Below are 16606 nucleotides of genomic sequence, written 5' to 3'. Positions count from 1 at the left end.
GAGTCCCCACCCCTGGGGGGATTTAACAGCCAGGCAGATGTGGTGCTTAGGGCCAGGGTTTGGGGGTGGGATGGCAGGGGTAGGGTAATGGTTGGGCTTGATGATCTTAAAGGGCTTTTCTAACCTGAACGATTCTATGATTCTAAATAGGAACAGGTCACCAGCTCGACTGCTTCTTCACGGTGAGCCAAGGATGTTCAACACATTGCAGCATTACTTACAGAAAACATCCAGCCCACCCTAAAGTGCTGCCCAATATGATCACGCCTTTATCCTTTGGATGCGGGGAAAAAGGGCAGAACTTGCTGGGCTGGTGGGGAGCGTTTTGAATCAAGTCCATGGGGTCTTCATGTGGGCACTTTAAGACCAAGGCAACTCACGTAACTTAGAGGGCAAACACTCTTAATGCAATCACTGCTTTTCCTCCCTCCAGTGAGGATCCTGATGCTTCCAGCCAGCATGGGGGACCCATAAAATGAGGAGGAATGGCTTGTTTGCACAAGGAGCACAGGAGGAGTAGTACAGAATTGTCCCTTCTTCAGAGAGGCCATAGAAGCACTGCAGTGCTTGGAGCTGATGTCGGGTGAACAGTGCAGGCACCAGTGAGATGGTAGCTGCTGAACAGCTTCCCTGGCCACTGTACGTCCACAGAGAAACTGCAAGTCAGACCTAGCTGCAAAGCAGATGTTTGGAGGTGACCAGGAGGCGTTAGAAGCACTCCAGGGTGTTCAAGCCTGAGGGCGTGCAAAGCAGTGACTGTAGGCCATAACAAAACGCCAGAGCAACTTGGGGCAGAGGAGATGTGCTGTTTACCCCAGTCCGAAAAGCAGCTCAGCTTTTGGGAGCTCAGCTCTTCCCGTGGTGACTCACTTGCTGCAGTTGATGACAACATCTTCTGGCATGATCCTCTTCTTCAGCATGCCCATTTTGGGGTGGTCACCACGTCCACGGAACAGCCCTGGCGGCTCAGTTTTGAAGTTGCCTATCTTCTCCCGGTGCCCATCCAGGATGCAGTACCCATACTCCTCCTGGATCTTATCTGCCTCCTCCTTCAGTTTCTGAAACGAGCACCATCCCACCATGACTCCACAGAATGAAACCAAGACCCCATGGCTTGCACCTGCCTATTGCTACCCTCCTTTCCCTGGAAAAAGTGAGGCTGGAAAGGCAGCGCTCAAAGGGTTGGAGGAAGAGGTGAGCATGGGTCCAAGTCTACTCCCAACAAATGGCTCATCTCCACCCACATCCACTCACAGTGATGCTGTCCCAGCATGATATGCTGATGGAACAAGCCTGTGTGGCATCAGCCCCTTAGCAAGGTCCACCATCCTCTGGATAGGTCAGGACCTCAAACCACAGTCAGAGGATGGCTGGTATCCTGCAAAGTCAGGAAACATGCAGCATCTGCAGATAAACTTGAGTGGTGCGATGGTCCTGGAGACAGAGCCAGTCCAAAGGTCAAAGAGGTCCCAGGTCAGGGCATAACACCAGGAAAGGAGACAAGCAGAAGCCGAAATACCCCAACTTGGTCCCAAAACATAACATCCAGCCCCAGATGTCACAGGAAACAGTCCTCACCTGCTTCTCCTCTTTGGAGAGTGCTTTCCGTGCCTCGCTTTTGTCCACGAAGTACTTGTGGATCTCCCTGAAGTCGCACTTGTCCAGGTCCTTGATTATCTTCTGCTCCTTTGAGGTCATCTCCTGAGCAAGAGATGAGAGGGGCTGGCTAAAGCCAGGAGGCAAAACCGACTCCACACAGAGCTGCTGCCTATGCCTCTTCTTCACAGAGAAGGCAAGAGACCCACATGCCAGTTCTTCAGAAAAATCAAAAAGAAAGCAGCCACCCCAGCTACCCCAGCCACATCCACCCAAGGGTAGACAAAGCTGCCATGGTAGAAGGCCAGGCTGCCTCTGGACACCCGAGCCTGTACCCACAGAGAAGCAAAATGCAGCCAGCTCTGGGATGGAGCAACCTCTAACCTCTGCTGTCGAAGCAAGTGGTCCCCAAGCGTGGCTGCAAGCAGCTTGCAGGGACTGCAGAAGTGGCCCAAAGGTAAACTTGCCCTAGTAGGGGTCTTGCTTTTGTTGGACTAAGCAGTGGTGCTGTGGGACCATGAGGTTAATCCTTCAGAGGGACACATGCCCCAAACCATTTGTGAAGCTGTTTGCAAGACCCAGCACCTGCTTTCTTAGGTAGCATCCCCAAAACTCAGAGGGAGCACAAGTGCCAACATGAAGCCCTCAAAGATGCTGCAGACAGCAAACTCCAGCCCAAACCCACAAGAAGCAAGGAAATAAATCATATAATTTAGTATCTCATAATTATATGGTTATAAAGAACTAAGCCACAAAAAAACCCTCATCCCTTCCATCCCACACCACAGCCTAGGGTCTGCCTGGGGATGACAGGCAGCAAGGAAGCCCTCACAGGGAAGGTACCTTCCTCCAATCATTGAAGAAGTTGTTCTGGAAGATCTCCTTGGTCGTGTACTCATGATCAAGCATTTTGGCATAGAAGGTGGCAATTTCCTCCGTGGCCAGGCTCAGCTTCAGGGGTTGGCCTAGGAAGGAAGAGGACCATCAGTTATGGGGACAGCCCAACCCCACAGCCCCAGGCAGATGTTTGTCAAGTCCCCACATTCAAGACAGTGCCAAAACAGGGACAAGGGGTGAAAACAGACACTGGCAAGACTTCAGCACCCCCCTACACCAGGCACAGCCTTGTCTGCAGATCGACACCCAGAGCACTTGGCACAGAGGGGTGCTGCCACAGCCCATCTGCAGTCACACACTTCATTTTCTTTTCCAGGAGAGAGGAAATCCTGATTTATGTTAGGATCACTGACCCACAGGGCTTTCAGCAGCCACCAAGCCATCATGAGTTCCAAGCTTCTGGCTCCACAGGACAACACAGACAGGTTTGTTTTCTGACCACGATCACTTCCAGGACCATGCTGGATAACCAGGATCCCACATGGAGAGGTTTCATCTCCAATACTTTCCCATGCGGATGGAGCAATCATGGGAAGCTCAAAGCTGAGATTCGTGCAGCAGATACAAATACAAAAGCCTCTCATGATTGTCCAGTGGATCTCAGATCATTTCTTGGAGGTGGCAAAGCCACTGTCCTCTCCTGAGCTCTTTGGCTAGAGCAATGAAGTCTAGTGAATCCAAGGAACACCTTGGCTCTTCCTAGGAAACCAATACTTTGAAATAGCTTTTCTAGGCAAGCTGCAGGAAAAGCACCCTGCAGAACTCCAAGAGACAGTTCAATCCTACCTGCACCAGACACTCTGGGTTTTGGGGTTCCTGACCCCCACCTGAACTGCAGGACGTGGTGGGTCACAGCCTTATAGCAGCCCCATGACAACCTACACACACCAGCTCAGCCATAGTCCCTGCCTCCTGGGGGTTGTTGCCTGTCCAAACACTTTTGCATCCAGGAAGGGTGACACCTTTTAGCAAACGAGCCAAGGTCACCCAAGATCCCAGGCCAAAGCCACCAGCCTAGATGCACGCAACACACAGATGGGTGTCCAACAGCTCAGAGGCCACAGAGAAGGTCCAAACCTTGTTGCAGGACTACATACAGCTGCCAGGGCTCCTCCTCACAGAGCCAAAAAAAATCTCCAACAACCCCATCGATGTCCCAGCAGTGCCCTCTGGTGACCAAGTTGCCAGACACCTCATTTCCCCAAATCGGCTTTTTTTTTCCTACTGTAAAAAACCCACAAAGTATAGGAAGCCCCAAGGAAGGGGCTAAGGAGGACCAAGACCCCATGGGACTGCAGTCTCCTTTCATCTCCAGATCCCTTGGTGAAGGCCCACAGTCCTTCTTGCCTCCCTTCCCTTGATCCATCAGAAAACTGTTTAGGGTTGGAAGTGGAGGGAAGGGAGGAGAAAAGAGCCCAGCAGGCATGGTGGGAAACCAAGGAGGACAGCAGAGATCTGATCTGCTCCGCCAATCTCTCAGCCCCTTCAGTGGTGCCCTGAGTTGCTGTAAGGCAATGCGTAGGGGCCCTGGGGACAACATGGGGAGCTGTGACCAACCCAGCCAGACCCTGCAATGTCTCAGAAGACAAGCAGCATGTCAGTCACTGAGGCCATGAGACAGGCAAACTGTCTCTCTCATCAGAAGTAAAACCACATTTTCCCAGCTTCCGGTGAAACTGCGCACAAGCTGACTTAATGCTCAAACCCCCAAGCATCTTAATGAGGGGGGAGGGGGGAAAAAACCCCACGTTTCTTTCCCCTCCCCACCGAGTCCATCTTTGCAAGAGCTACAGAAACATTTCAGGCAACAGCATCAAGATGCATTGCTTCCCCTTGAGAAACTTAGGGTCCAGCCCCACCACTGCACACCCCACAGCCAGGAGATGCTGTCAGAGGTCCAAGTCCCAGATCCACACATGGTTGCATCCTAAAACCAGCTGCAGGCAGCTGCACAGGAACCATCACCCTGCCCAGGGTGCTCCATGTGGAAGGGATGCATGAAGCACCCTACAACTGTCAGGGGCTCATTAGCTCCCCAATAACCCCATAACCCCTACCACGTGTGAAACCCTCCAGCTTTAACCCATGGTTCAGGCTTTATCCAATGGGATATTTACACCCTTTAATAATTTGTGGTCTGCAATACTTCCCCCTCCATACAAGAGAAGATACCGGCTCTTTGGCCAGGCAGAGGACAACTCCACATGCCCCAGCTCCCACCGCAAGGCAGACGTACCATCATAGTAAAACTGCACGTCATCAGGCAGTGGTTCGTAGAGGGGGGCAAAGTAGGGTCCTCGGTGCTCCAGTTGTGTCCACTTTACCCCATCTTCTTTCTTCTCCTCTTCCCACCTAGGACAGATGCAGAGGGACTCGTGAGAACATCCCCATCCCAGGCTCTGGGACCTTCTCCCAAGGTCACACCAGAAAGATACTCTGAGCAGCGAGGGTTGCCACAAAACCCAGGCGAAATCCTGTTGCCTCCACTACTGCCTCAGTTTCCCCGTTCTTTCAAACAAGGAAGGCTGCGATGCAACCCAGGGAAAGGCGTCTCGAGGAAGGGGACACGCTTGGTGCAGTAACATGGACGAAGGCAGGGGGAGAGCAAAAAATGGATGGCTCAGCCAAATCCACGGGGACAGGCACAGAGACACACACCCCCCCCGCTGAGCCACAAAGGTTGCTCAGTTCACACCAAAGAGGCTGCAAGGGTTAAAATGCTCCCCACTTTCTTCCCTGGACCTCATTGCATTTTTTTATTTTTTTTTTTTTTTTAAAAAAGCACACAAAAAAAGCTCACGTTCATATTCCAGAGGAGCAGCTCACACCACACCACGTTCATGGCTAGGAGACCACTACCCCAGACTACTTATACCTATGGTCTTAATGCAAATACAACCTTAAAGCACCTCTCCTCCCTGCAGAGCAATTCGGATTTTAAAGTCACCACAAGCCTTAGCTGAAAAATGATGATTTTAAAAAATTTTAAAGGAAAAAAAAAAAAAATTAACACACACACCCCCCATCCTGAAGAGCAGAGGAACAAGATTTAAAAAAAGAAAGATAACCCAGGTCAGGGGCACAAGAAGCCCGCCAGAGAAGTTTGCTGATGGCAATGCATGGGACAGGCAAGGGATCTGCATCCTGCAGCTCAGCGCCAGCCGGGGACCTGCCCGTTAACCCCAACATCTCCGGGAAAACAAGGAAAACAAGGATTGCTGGGAAAACACAGCACAATTTCACCCTAGGGAAGAAAAAAAAAATCCAAACAAACAACCCCGTGTTTCTTGCTCGGCGGTGCCCCGGAAGTATTTCCGACCTTTCTCCTCCTCACGGGAAGAGGAGTGGAATAAATCGATCATATCAATAGGTGCGCTGTGCCAGGAAAGCATAGGAAAAAAAAAAAAAGATATTAAAGAACAAAAAAAAAAATAAATCAACAAACTACAGAAAACTTGGCTGAAAGCATCTCGGAGACAGGCAGCTGGCAAGGGCGATTCGCAGGGTGCTGCAAGGGCTCCGTCTCGCCGCCCAAACCCACGCGATCTCCCATCCTGGCAGAGCATCGCCCACACTCACCCGCTGCAGCCCCCCGAACCTGGCCGGAGGCAAATGGGGATGAGCTGGGGGGGACAGATCCTGCGGCCAAGCAACGAGGAGGTGAGACGTCACTACATGCCGATGACAACCCGGAGAGACCATGAGGCTGGTGGATGCCCAGGTCACCCCAAGCATCTTGCCCTGGCACCCCACTACCCACCAGGGCATGGTGGAACCCAAGGCATCGCCACAAGGAGCCACCGCTGTGTCCAAGAAGTCCAGGTTGTGGCATTCCTCATGTGCCAAGGCGGCACAGCCTTATGGGAAGTGTAGTCCTGCATGTGTTCCAGGTCAAAACCACTGCAAATCGAGCTGACGCTACGTACCAGCCTCTTGCCTCCGTGCCAGGCTCCGGCCCCCCAAACAAGGCATAGCAGCTCCCCACAGCCCAGGTTTGCAACAGGCTCCAAAGCACCCAGCCCCCTAAATGCTCCTTTTCTGCCCCAGATATTGGGGTGCTCTAGGAGAGAGCGACACCAAGTGGCTAAAGCCACTAGTCCCTGCCACCCTGGAAAAAAAACACAGCATCTATCAGCCCTACTTGTACAACCTTTCCCAATGCTCTCCTGCCAAAAAGGTTGCCTGGATCATCCAAAACTGCTTCAAAAGGGGGGGGGGGAAATAAAAAAAAAATCAGCCCCATTATATCCTCGACACCTCCCACTGCTTTGGAAACTGTTTTAATACAGGGCGTTGCGCAGATCATCTCCTCCCACCAGCCATAAGCATCACCACCCTTCCCTGCCTAGGCACCAGCAAGGCCAGTTCAGGAGGAATAGATATTGTATATGCTGTTACAAGGATTAAATATATATATATATATACACAAATACTATTGTGTATTCAGGACCTCCTGTTACCGCTTATCCCCTTCCTCCTGCCAGAAGGGCCAAGGTCAAGGCTTAAGAAAATGCAGCAAGAGCAGTTAAAAAAAGTATTTTCACAGTTCTACCCCAAGAAATAAAACTAAAACCCCAGTTGCATCAGTGTTAGACCTGCCCACAGGCCAAAGGCACGTGGGACACTTACCATTTCCACTTGTTTTCTGCTTTCTCTTGCTTTTCTTCCTCCTTTTTAACCTTTTTGTTGTTCTTTTCTTCTCCTTCTTCCTTGGATTTCCTTTTCCAGGTTTTCCCCAGGGTCTCCTGCTCTTCACTCTTCTCTTTGCTCTTCTTCCCCTTCTCTTTCGTTTCCCCCTCCAGCTTTGGCACATCTCCCTTCCCTGCCTCCTCCTCCACCTTCTGCCCAATCTCCATGCTCTGGGCCTCTCCCCATCTTTCATCCCCTTCCTCATCTACCTCCTCTTTCTCCTCCTTCACTGCTTTCCCATCTTCACTTCCCTTTCCCACCCCATCTCTCTCCTCCAGTTCATCTCCTGCTCCTTTCTCTCCTTCCTCATCTGTCTCCTCCAGCGCTTGCTCCTCTGCCAACATTTTTTCCTTCTTTATTTTCTTCTTCCCCACCTTCTCCTCCCCCTCCATTTTCACCTTCTTGCGCTTCTCTACTTTCCCCTTCTGCTTTTGCCTCCCATCGCCCTGTCCTGAGGTGCTGCTGCTCCTTTGCTTGGCTCTACCCCGTCCCGATGCCCGATTCCTGCTCCCATCACCACCCTCCTCCTCCACACCCTCCATCACATCCCCAGGACTTTCCTCAAATTCACCCTTCTTGCTCCTTCCTCTTCTCAGCAATCCCTTCTCCTGCTGCTTCCTTTGCTCTTGCTTCTTCTCTCTTTCTTTTTTCCTTTTCAGGTCTTGGCCATCCCCTCGCTGCTGTGGGACAGAGGGGTCCAGCTCCTTCTCCTCACCCTCCTTCATAGTGGTGATCGCCACATCCATCTCCAAAGCCCCAGGCTCTCCAGAAAAGGATGCAGCCCCACCAGTAACACCATCACTTGGCTTTGGGACCTGTGGGAATCAGCCAGAAGGGAAGAAAAGTTGAAATTGGGAAAGAAGAACTATTATCCCAAAGCCCAGGCACATGGAGAAGGTGCTAAGGGATGTGCCCCTTGCAGGATTGGGTCCAGGGGGGTGACAGCCCCCCCTCCATGGGTTTCCTACCTCAACTCCAGCCTTGGTCACAGAGAGCTGCTGTCCCACTGCAGATTCTGCTCCCTGGGGTTTGCACTGTGACCTACAACAAAAGCACAGACGCTTCTTGCTGCACTGGTGAGCAACAGCCTCCACCACTTACGTTGAAAATTAGAGGATCGTTCCCAAATGATCCCATGTTTCCTTTCGAGCACAGCAGCTCTCTAGGTGCTGCAGCGGGTAGAGATATCTCAAAGCAGCAGTGACCGGTCCCCATAGGAACTGGCCCCAGGTTACGGTTTATGGGATGAGAAAGCTCAAATAAGCAGGACCATGAGGTCTCCAGACCAAATGAGGGAGGCCTCAAGGAAATGTCCCCAGGGACACCTCTGCCCAGAGAAGGGGGCAGGTTTGCAAGGTTTGGCAGCACCAATGGAAAGCAGGACAGAGATAGCATCAGGTTGAGCATCGTGGACACACTGGAGGAGGAGACCTTGCGATGGGACACATCTCCTGGGACTGTGGGGACAGGGTCCCCACTCTCCTCTCCCGAGGAGGCAGCCTGAGCATTGGCATGATGGGGAAGGACACATCATCTTCATAGCAAGCTGCAGGACCAGGAATGTCCAGATCTGTGACCTCCACCATCAGGAATATGGGTGGGGAACACAGGAATGTTTCCTTGGTCAGCAAAGAGGTCAGGGAGCTCTGTGGAATGTGCAAATATTATAAAGCACCAACCTGCTCCTATTAAATATGCTCTCCCAAGGCTTCTCCAAGCCAGGCAGGGAGTTGGGAACCTCATCTTCGAGTTTCTCATGTTCCAGAAAAGCAAAGAGACAAACAAGTAGCATGCACAGCCTAAACCAAGCCTACATCTTGTAGGTTGAGCCTACAGCTCCACAGGGTTCAAGTGATGGTGTCCCCTTGCCCACAGGGAAACTTGGGGCTGTCTCTGCTTGGTCATTGCCACCTCCCAACCGAGATACCTGTCAGGCTGCAGAGCATCACATCCCCAGTTTGTGATCAGCACCACCACAAAAAAGTGCCAAACTCATTCAGGCCAGCAGGTGAAAAGCAACCAGAGCCACATTACTCCAGCCCATGCCAGGCAAGCTTTGAGCTGAGCTCAGGCCCTTGCACCAGCCCACGGGTCAGACCCTCTTCACCCCTCCTGGCACCCCTCAGCAGGGCCAGTTGAAAAGCATGGACAACTGCCCTGATGCTACCCAGGAAGGAGCTGGGAAGCCAGGTTTCTCCTCCCAAGGAGGGTGGTGACGGGTCTCCTGCATGTCCAGATGAGCACAAGGACAGCAGAGCCAGGATTTCTGCCTTTAGCCAAAAGACCCTGCAGACAACATTTCTTCAAGAGAAAGGGCAATTTTTGGCCCTTTTCTAAAAGATCATTTAGGCTGGTGATAAGTTACCAGGCTGTGGGGCATCAGAGCAATGCAGGGCTCAGGAAAGCCTTCAAGCCTACTTGGGATGGAGGCAGCAAGTTCCCAAAAACCCAGGGGCCAGATGCTTTTTCCACACAGCTGGTGCACGAATTACACAATCTCCACTAAACTCATTAGGGCAAACGGCCTGGCAAAACATGCTCAGCCCCTCCAATCTCATTAGCAGCCAAGCCCCAGCAGATTCATGACTCAGAAGGCAATGTCCTGCCACCTTTTGGGATCGGCTCCTTCCCCAGAAGGTCTTATTAGAGGCCTCTCACCGGACATGAAAGCCCCTGCCTCCAAGACACAGAGAGAATTAGCCTGCTAAGGGACAGCTTTATGAATTCAGCTTCCTATCTCTGGCCAGATCTAGCATGGGACAAGGGAGAGTAACACCCTTTTCCCAGGCTTTGCAAGGCTGGTTGTCTCCACTAACATTTCCCCACCGCCTACCTCCATATTTATGTAGGTATGTGCATCTGAGCGATCGCACCCTGCTGACTTAAGCATCCTTGGAGAGTTTGGATGGGACCAGGAGCCTCCCTCTCCACCCTCAGATCCCAGTATGAGGCCTCAAATTCCACTTGTGATGGTTTTGGCAAGTTTTAAGGTCAATGAAGACACCAGGATGTGGCCAAGCTGCCCAGTGAAGGCATCAGCAGGGTAGTTTCAGTGATACAGTTGCAGTGGTGTCCAGCGACAGGACTAGGGGCAATGGATGCAAACTGAAACACGAGAGGTTTCAGTTGAATATGAGGAAGAACTTCTTCACTCTGAGGGTGGCAGAGCACTGGAACAGGCTGCCCAGGGAGGTTGTGGAGTCTCCTTCTCTGGAGATATTCAAAGCCCGCCTGGATGAAGTCCTGTGTAGCATGCTCTAGGTGAGCCTGCTTTAGCAGGGGGGTTGGACTAGATGATCTCCTGAGGTCCCTTCCAACCCTTACGATTCTGTGATTCTGTGATGGCAAGAAGAGGAAGGACAACTTCCCAGTTCTCTGTGCAAAAAGCACTTGGAAAGTGGCCCAACTTACCTTGAAGAATCTTTCAGCCTCACTGATGGCCCTTGGTGAAGGGTTGATTTGGTCTCCTCCTGAAAGATATTAATGATGTTGATCTGGGAGAGGTTAGCTGGCATGGGTACCCCAACAGCAGCATCACCCCCAAGCCCCTGCGATGGCAGCCAGTCAGGCCACAGTACCCATGCCTCGTTGACATTGCCTTCCCCTTCTTCAACCACCTTGGCTAGAAACCAGGAGCCCCAAATGGCAGGCTTCTCCAAGCAGGAGGGAAGCTCTGAGGTTTTATGGGGTTAGGAAATCCCTGTCTTACTTCCAACACCACTGAAAAGGTATTTTATAGAGCAAACATGAGAACTATCACCCCTCATCAACCACCTGCTCGTTCGATGCTATCTGGGACAGTAGTCCAGAAAAGCAGAAGGGATAGGAGGGCTCCAAAACAAAGGTGCGTCAAATGACAGCTTATGTGCATCCACGCCAGCTTGGTCCTTCAAAGATTAAATGACCCTTGTAGCAGATGGCAAGAGGGGAAGAGAGGTGGGGGGCAAAGCCACAAGGTGGCAGATACAAGGGTGAACAGAGGGCAAGCAGAAAGAAAAAGCAAAGTACAGGGAAAATGGGGACAGGACCTAGGAGAAAATGAGCTCAGAGAGCCCTAAGAGCTGACCTGTGGTGGCAACCAGAAATATTATCACATTGTTTGCATGCTTGTCTTCAAAGCTAAAGCCAGGTTCTTCTGCTCCTGGCTGTGCAAGGCTATGGAGTCTAACCAAGCCTAATCATGCAGCGCCCTGAAACCCATCCCAGCTTCACCAAATGCTTGCCCAGCATCGAGGCTCTCGTTAGAAATTCTGACTTCCCCAAGTTTCTCTTTCAAGGGCTTTCAAGGGAAGCCAAAACCACACAGGTATTTTTCTTGAAAGCAGCTAGGTTAACTCATTAAGGGAGAAAAAAAAAAAACTGAGATAATTATAGGTTGGTTACGACAAAATACACTTTTGTTCCCTGGGAATACGCCTGCTCTCGAATTCACAATCCTTCAGCAGCTGTCAGAAATCAGGTCGGTAAGACAGCCACGATTTTCCAAAAAACAAAATAAAAATTCTACATGCAAATGCCTGGCACTTGCACCAGGAACACTGGCGATACCAGGACACCAACCACAGGCAACCTTAGGGGAATTTCAAGGCTGCAGCTCTGATCACATCCATCCAGAAGAGTTTTCTGCATTTCCTTCCCTTGCAAGAAGGATGGAGACTCACCATGGGGCAGGGAAAAAGCACCTCTGGCTGGTTTTACACACCAGGAGGAAGAGTGCAACACATTAAGGTGGGCAAAGCAAAACATATAGGGAGCCAGCCAGGATCTGTGCTCTCCAGAACCATCCCAAGAACAGCAGAGAAGACCAAATGCCTCAGAAAGGGATGCTCTCGGGATGAAGCCAATCCCAACCTCATGCTTGGGAAGCAACAGAGTCACCTGTGTCCTGTGTGTTAGTGCCAGCTTGCACTCTTGGTCCAACACCAAAATGTGATGGATCCAACTGAGATGTCACACGCAACTGCTAGTGGGGCACATGAGCGTCAGGCAATTTACTCTTCAACTTAATTCAAGATGCTCAGATGATCCTGTTTAGGGGCTTGTACAAAACCACAAGTGGTAGGATGCCATCCTCACAGCTTCCTTGAGAGCAAACCACATGAGCGCTCCTTAATCCATCAGCAGAGACCACCACATACCAACAGAGACGCAGCTCCCTCCTCCATGTGGATCCCATCCTGAGCCGAGACCTTTCCTTTCTGCAGCCTCTTGCTTTAGAGAGCTTCTTGGCCAAAAAGGAGACAGAGAAAGAACACAAGTTTTTCCCCAATTTTTTTTTTTTTTTTTAATCCTTTTGATTAATCAAAGCAGCCCAAGGAGAGCAGAGTTGGACACGGCGCTCCCATGCATAACTACAGTGACCCCAAATGGGGGACCCTAGCATAGTGGAGGACAAAGCCCCACTGATGCCATCTCCTCCCTGGCTGCCACCATCAGCCCTCCACCCAGCCAAGGTATTACCTGCTGATGATGTTCTCCTGCAGTGGCTTCTCCTTGACCTCAGGTGATTTCTTCTTCCCTTTTACCACAGGGGGCTGGCACATCAGGACAGAGCAGTGTAAAGAGAAAATGAAGTTCACACAGTGGCTTTGATGCCCACAAAACATTGGGGACAGTCACAAGGGTCACCCCAACGCCCAGGCATTGAGAGGGCTGGCTGGTACCTGCACTGTGCATGGTGTTTCCTCTGGCTCCTTCTTCACAGCCTTTCCCCTGGGCACCTTTGGCATCTCCTGCCCCTTCCCTGACTCACTCCTTCCCTTCCTGGGGACAAGAGCAACTTCATCCCACCAAGGCCAAGCAGGCAATGCCTGCAGCAAATGCCTTGGTGGTGAAAACAAGCCATGGCACGATGCTGCGCTGCCTAACCCTGATGTCCAGCAGCAGCAAAAAAGAGCTCCCAAAAGGAAGTTTGAGGGATTCCCCTGCTGACCATTTTAGGGCTGAGCTGCCCAACACACCCAGCTGCAGCAAGCATGATAACATAATGCTAGAGGCTCCCCAAAACCCCCTGCTGTGCCCCATTGTACCCACCTACTGCCTCTGTTCTTTGCCCCAGCAGCCTTCGAGACCCCCATGGCTCCGTCACCCACCAGCTCTTCCAGATGTGACACAGGATTAAGGCAACATCCCCAAGGAAGGCCACTACAACCAGATGGAGACAGCACATGGCCAGTAGCTCCCCAATTTTGCTCTCAGGGTTTCCCCAATAGATGCTCACTCCACAACTCAATCCTGAAGCCTGCAGATACCCACAGGGTTAAGCTCAGCTTTAACAAGGACCCAAGTAGAGCCTCAAACGGAGAAGTCTTGAGCTCAGTTGGGGCCAGTAAAAATAAAATTGCTGCCAAAGTAATAGGAAAGCCCCCCCAAATAGCATAGGAATTCACAGGTCCATGCTGGGTTGGATTTGCACCCTCAGAGCAGCCCAGGGTATGCAGCACACATTATCCAGGTCCTAATTACACCCAGAAAGCCACAACAACAGAAAAATGATAAAACACAGCAAAGAGACAAGAGCAAAATTGAGATATTGGTCCCCCCCACCAAAGCAGGCACCTGGGCTGCCATCACCCCTCCTCTCCTTCTCATGGCTGGAGCAGCCAGAACCCCCCCAGATCAAGGCCTCCCCCTGGAAACTCAAGGCCTCAGAGGATGCAAGAAACAAAGATCAAATTCAAACAACGCCACGGCAGTCCCCAGCCACGAAGAGCCTTCACCACTGAGGAACAAAGGGGATTTTTCAAGAAGAGAAGACAAAAAGCTACAAAGCACCACAAAAACATCCCACAAACTTTTCAAGGAGTAGAAAACACAGTGGAAACCCCCATGTTTTACCAACCTTTGGCAAGCCGTAAGCTCTTGCAGCTGCTGGTGGGACCAGACTCACTCAGCACAAGGTGACATGGCCCCTCAAAACCACCCAGACTGGAGAAGACCTCACCCAGCTGCCTCCTTGAGGGCAATGCCCCCCTACAGGCAGCTTATTTAGAGACTCCCTCAGCCCTGATTGGAAGCTCCCAGCCCAAGAGGCAGCCTGGGAAATGAAGTTTCAGCCCAGAAGTTGAATTTGTGGAGAACCCCTAGCCAGAATCTCCTTAGGAAGGAGACCTGCTAGGAAGAAAATACTTTACACCGCTCAGGAGAGTTAGGCCAAACACATTGCTTTAAAAAACAGCTTAGGGAAATCTGTGTTCCAGGAGATACCCCCTCTTCAAGGATATGATTAAATTAGTCCCAAAATCCAGCCTTTTTCAGCTGCTGCTTACCCATCAGAGCCCCACAGTTGGATTTGGAGAGGGCTTTGAGCCCTGGGTGTAGAGGCTGGATCTCACTACCCATAACCTTCATCCTGAAGGACTCACCCATCCCACTCCTCTCCAGCCTTATTCATTCAGGCGAGTATTGCTTTCACCTGCCCGTGTTGCCATCAAGCACCTCAACGCAGCTGAGCCTCAAAACAATCTCAACCATCCCCAACCTGGTGCAAGCAACGTTGCTTGGGAAGGGGCCGGTGGAAAGGGCCCGTGGGGGGCTTTATACAGCATAACGAAACATGAGCTTTCCCTCAAAATGATGGGGTTTGGGGAGAAAAAAATGGCATTGCCCCATGCCGAGATCCCCAGCCGGGGCGAGTAGCGGGGCCACGCGTTCCCCTGGGAAGGCGGAAAGCCCCGGAGGCAGGGCTGGCTCCAGGGAAAGCCTCTTTGATCCCCATTGCACCACTCGGGGAAAAAGCATCCAAGCCACCTTTCTTGCTGGATGAGTCAAAGTTGTCAAGGGATGGGAGCCAGCCCTGGGGCAGGGAGCAGGAGAGGACGATGTCGTGTCGGGGCTTGTTTGCTCTCAGCCACCCTCTGCCAAGCCAGGGACCAGCGTATATTTGATTTTCATCCATTTTCACCTTGGGTCCCATATAGATTTATTCAGCGCTGATGCTTGGTGAAGGTTTCTCTCAAGCTCTCCGTACCAGTTGGGATGTCCATGATGGGAAACGATGGGGTTTGCAGAGCGGATGAGCTGGGAGAAACCTGTCCCAACCTAAGCCAGCTCCAGTTTGCCTACACATCCTACCCAAGCACAACCTGGCTTAAACATCTTCATAATTAAGATGGGTTTTATATATTTCTTATATATTTTTATATATTTTCCCTTTGCGGATGGTCTTTGCAGTGAGATGAGAGCAAGACGGCTCCATCCGGGGCTCTGCGGTGGGGAAACATAGACCACAAAGGGGGTCTGGCTCATCCTTGAGGAAACGTGGACCACGAAGGGGGTCTGGCTCATCCTTGGGGAAACGTGGACCACGAAGGGGGTCTGGCTCATCCTTGGGGAAACGTGGACCACGAAGGGGGTCTGGCTCATCCTTGGGGAAACGTGGACCACGAAGGGGGTCTGGCTCATCCTTGGGGAAACGTGGACCACGAAGGGGGTCTGGCTCATCCTTGGGGAAACGTGGACCACGAAGGGGGTCTGGCTCATCCTTGGGGAAAACCAGACTGCACATGGGGTCCCTGCAGGGTTTGGTGATGCCATGGATTAAATAATAATTTTGCTTTTCTAGCCCAACGGCTCCTTTTGGATTGGGAAATCCAGGAGGGAGAGAAAAAAGTCCTTCCTAAGATACTCCCCTGGGATCGCGTGCAATCCTCGAAGGCCCGGCAAGGAAAAATTAGCTGGGCAAGGTGGAAACGTTTTAATATATTCAGGCAGTTATAAAATAAATTCATGCCCTATAAAAGGTTTAATATATGCCGGGCTAATTTTTTTTTTCCCCTCGTTAAAAAGCTGAATCTGCACGGCGTTGCCCGTACCTTATTGACGTGAACAGGATTCATCATGCACGAGCGCGGTCTCATTAACTTCGTTATAGAAACGAAGCCAGGCCCCGGTAAAGACTAAGGGACCTTTTTGTGGTGACACACACCAGTGACAACCCAGCTCAGCATCCCCGTGCCGGGCACTGCACATCTTCAGGTCCCATGTGGACCTTGGGAATTGGATTTTTCCAACTCCTGGGCACTTTTCCATAAAATTTTGCCGGCTTTGACACTCTTGCCTGGTCCAGCTCTTATTTTATGAGCATTATGGAAATTAAAACCCCGCTATAGCTTAACGAGACAGCTCAGAGTGGGGAAAGTGGGGCAGGGTTTGGCCTGTATCCGGCTGGAAACAGTAAGCGAGCGGGGTTTATTTTAATTTTTTTATTTACTTTCATATTATTTTTTTTATATTCTATTGCATTTTGTACAGGAGCAGCGTCTAACGGCAACCACCGGGCACGGGCACGGCAGTCCCAGGTGTTGCAGAATTGCTCCGACAGCCGTGCAAGCTGCGGTGTCACCATCCAGATGTTTTTTTGGGGAGGGGGCAGACAGAGGGGAGCGCCTGGGGCAGGGCATTGGGGCAGAAAGAAGCTGGAGCT

At 51.3% G+C, this 16606-nt stretch overlaps 1 protein-coding gene across 1 annotated transcript in view; it reads right to left on the bottom strand.

Annotated features, from left to right (window-relative positions):
* TOP1MT (DNA topoisomerase I mitochondrial) overlaps positions 1-2520 on the bottom strand; it is a 10996-nt gene extending 8476 nt beyond the window's left edge. The window contains exons 1-3 of the mRNA XM_035895624.1: positions 2440-2520; positions 1579-1701; positions 871-1058 (exon numbers count right to left, since the gene is read on the bottom strand). Of these exons, the coding sequence (XP_035751517.1) occupies positions 871-1058; positions 1579-1701; positions 2440-2505 (377 nt within the window). The 5' untranslated portion in view covers positions 2506-2520. The remainder of the gene's footprint in view (positions 1-870; positions 1059-1578; positions 1702-2439) is intronic.
* Positions 2521-16606: the final 14086 nt, after the last annotated feature.

This window comes from Egretta garzetta, unplaced genomic scaffold (genome assembly GCF_000687185.1).
Source record: "Egretta garzetta isolate BGI_Z169 unplaced genomic scaffold, ASM68718v1 scaffold495, whole genome shotgun sequence".
In the NCBI taxonomy this organism is placed as follows: Eukaryota; Metazoa; Chordata; class Aves; order Pelecaniformes; family Ardeidae; genus Egretta; species Egretta garzetta.
This window is presented reverse-complemented; position numbering and strand designations above follow the sequence as displayed.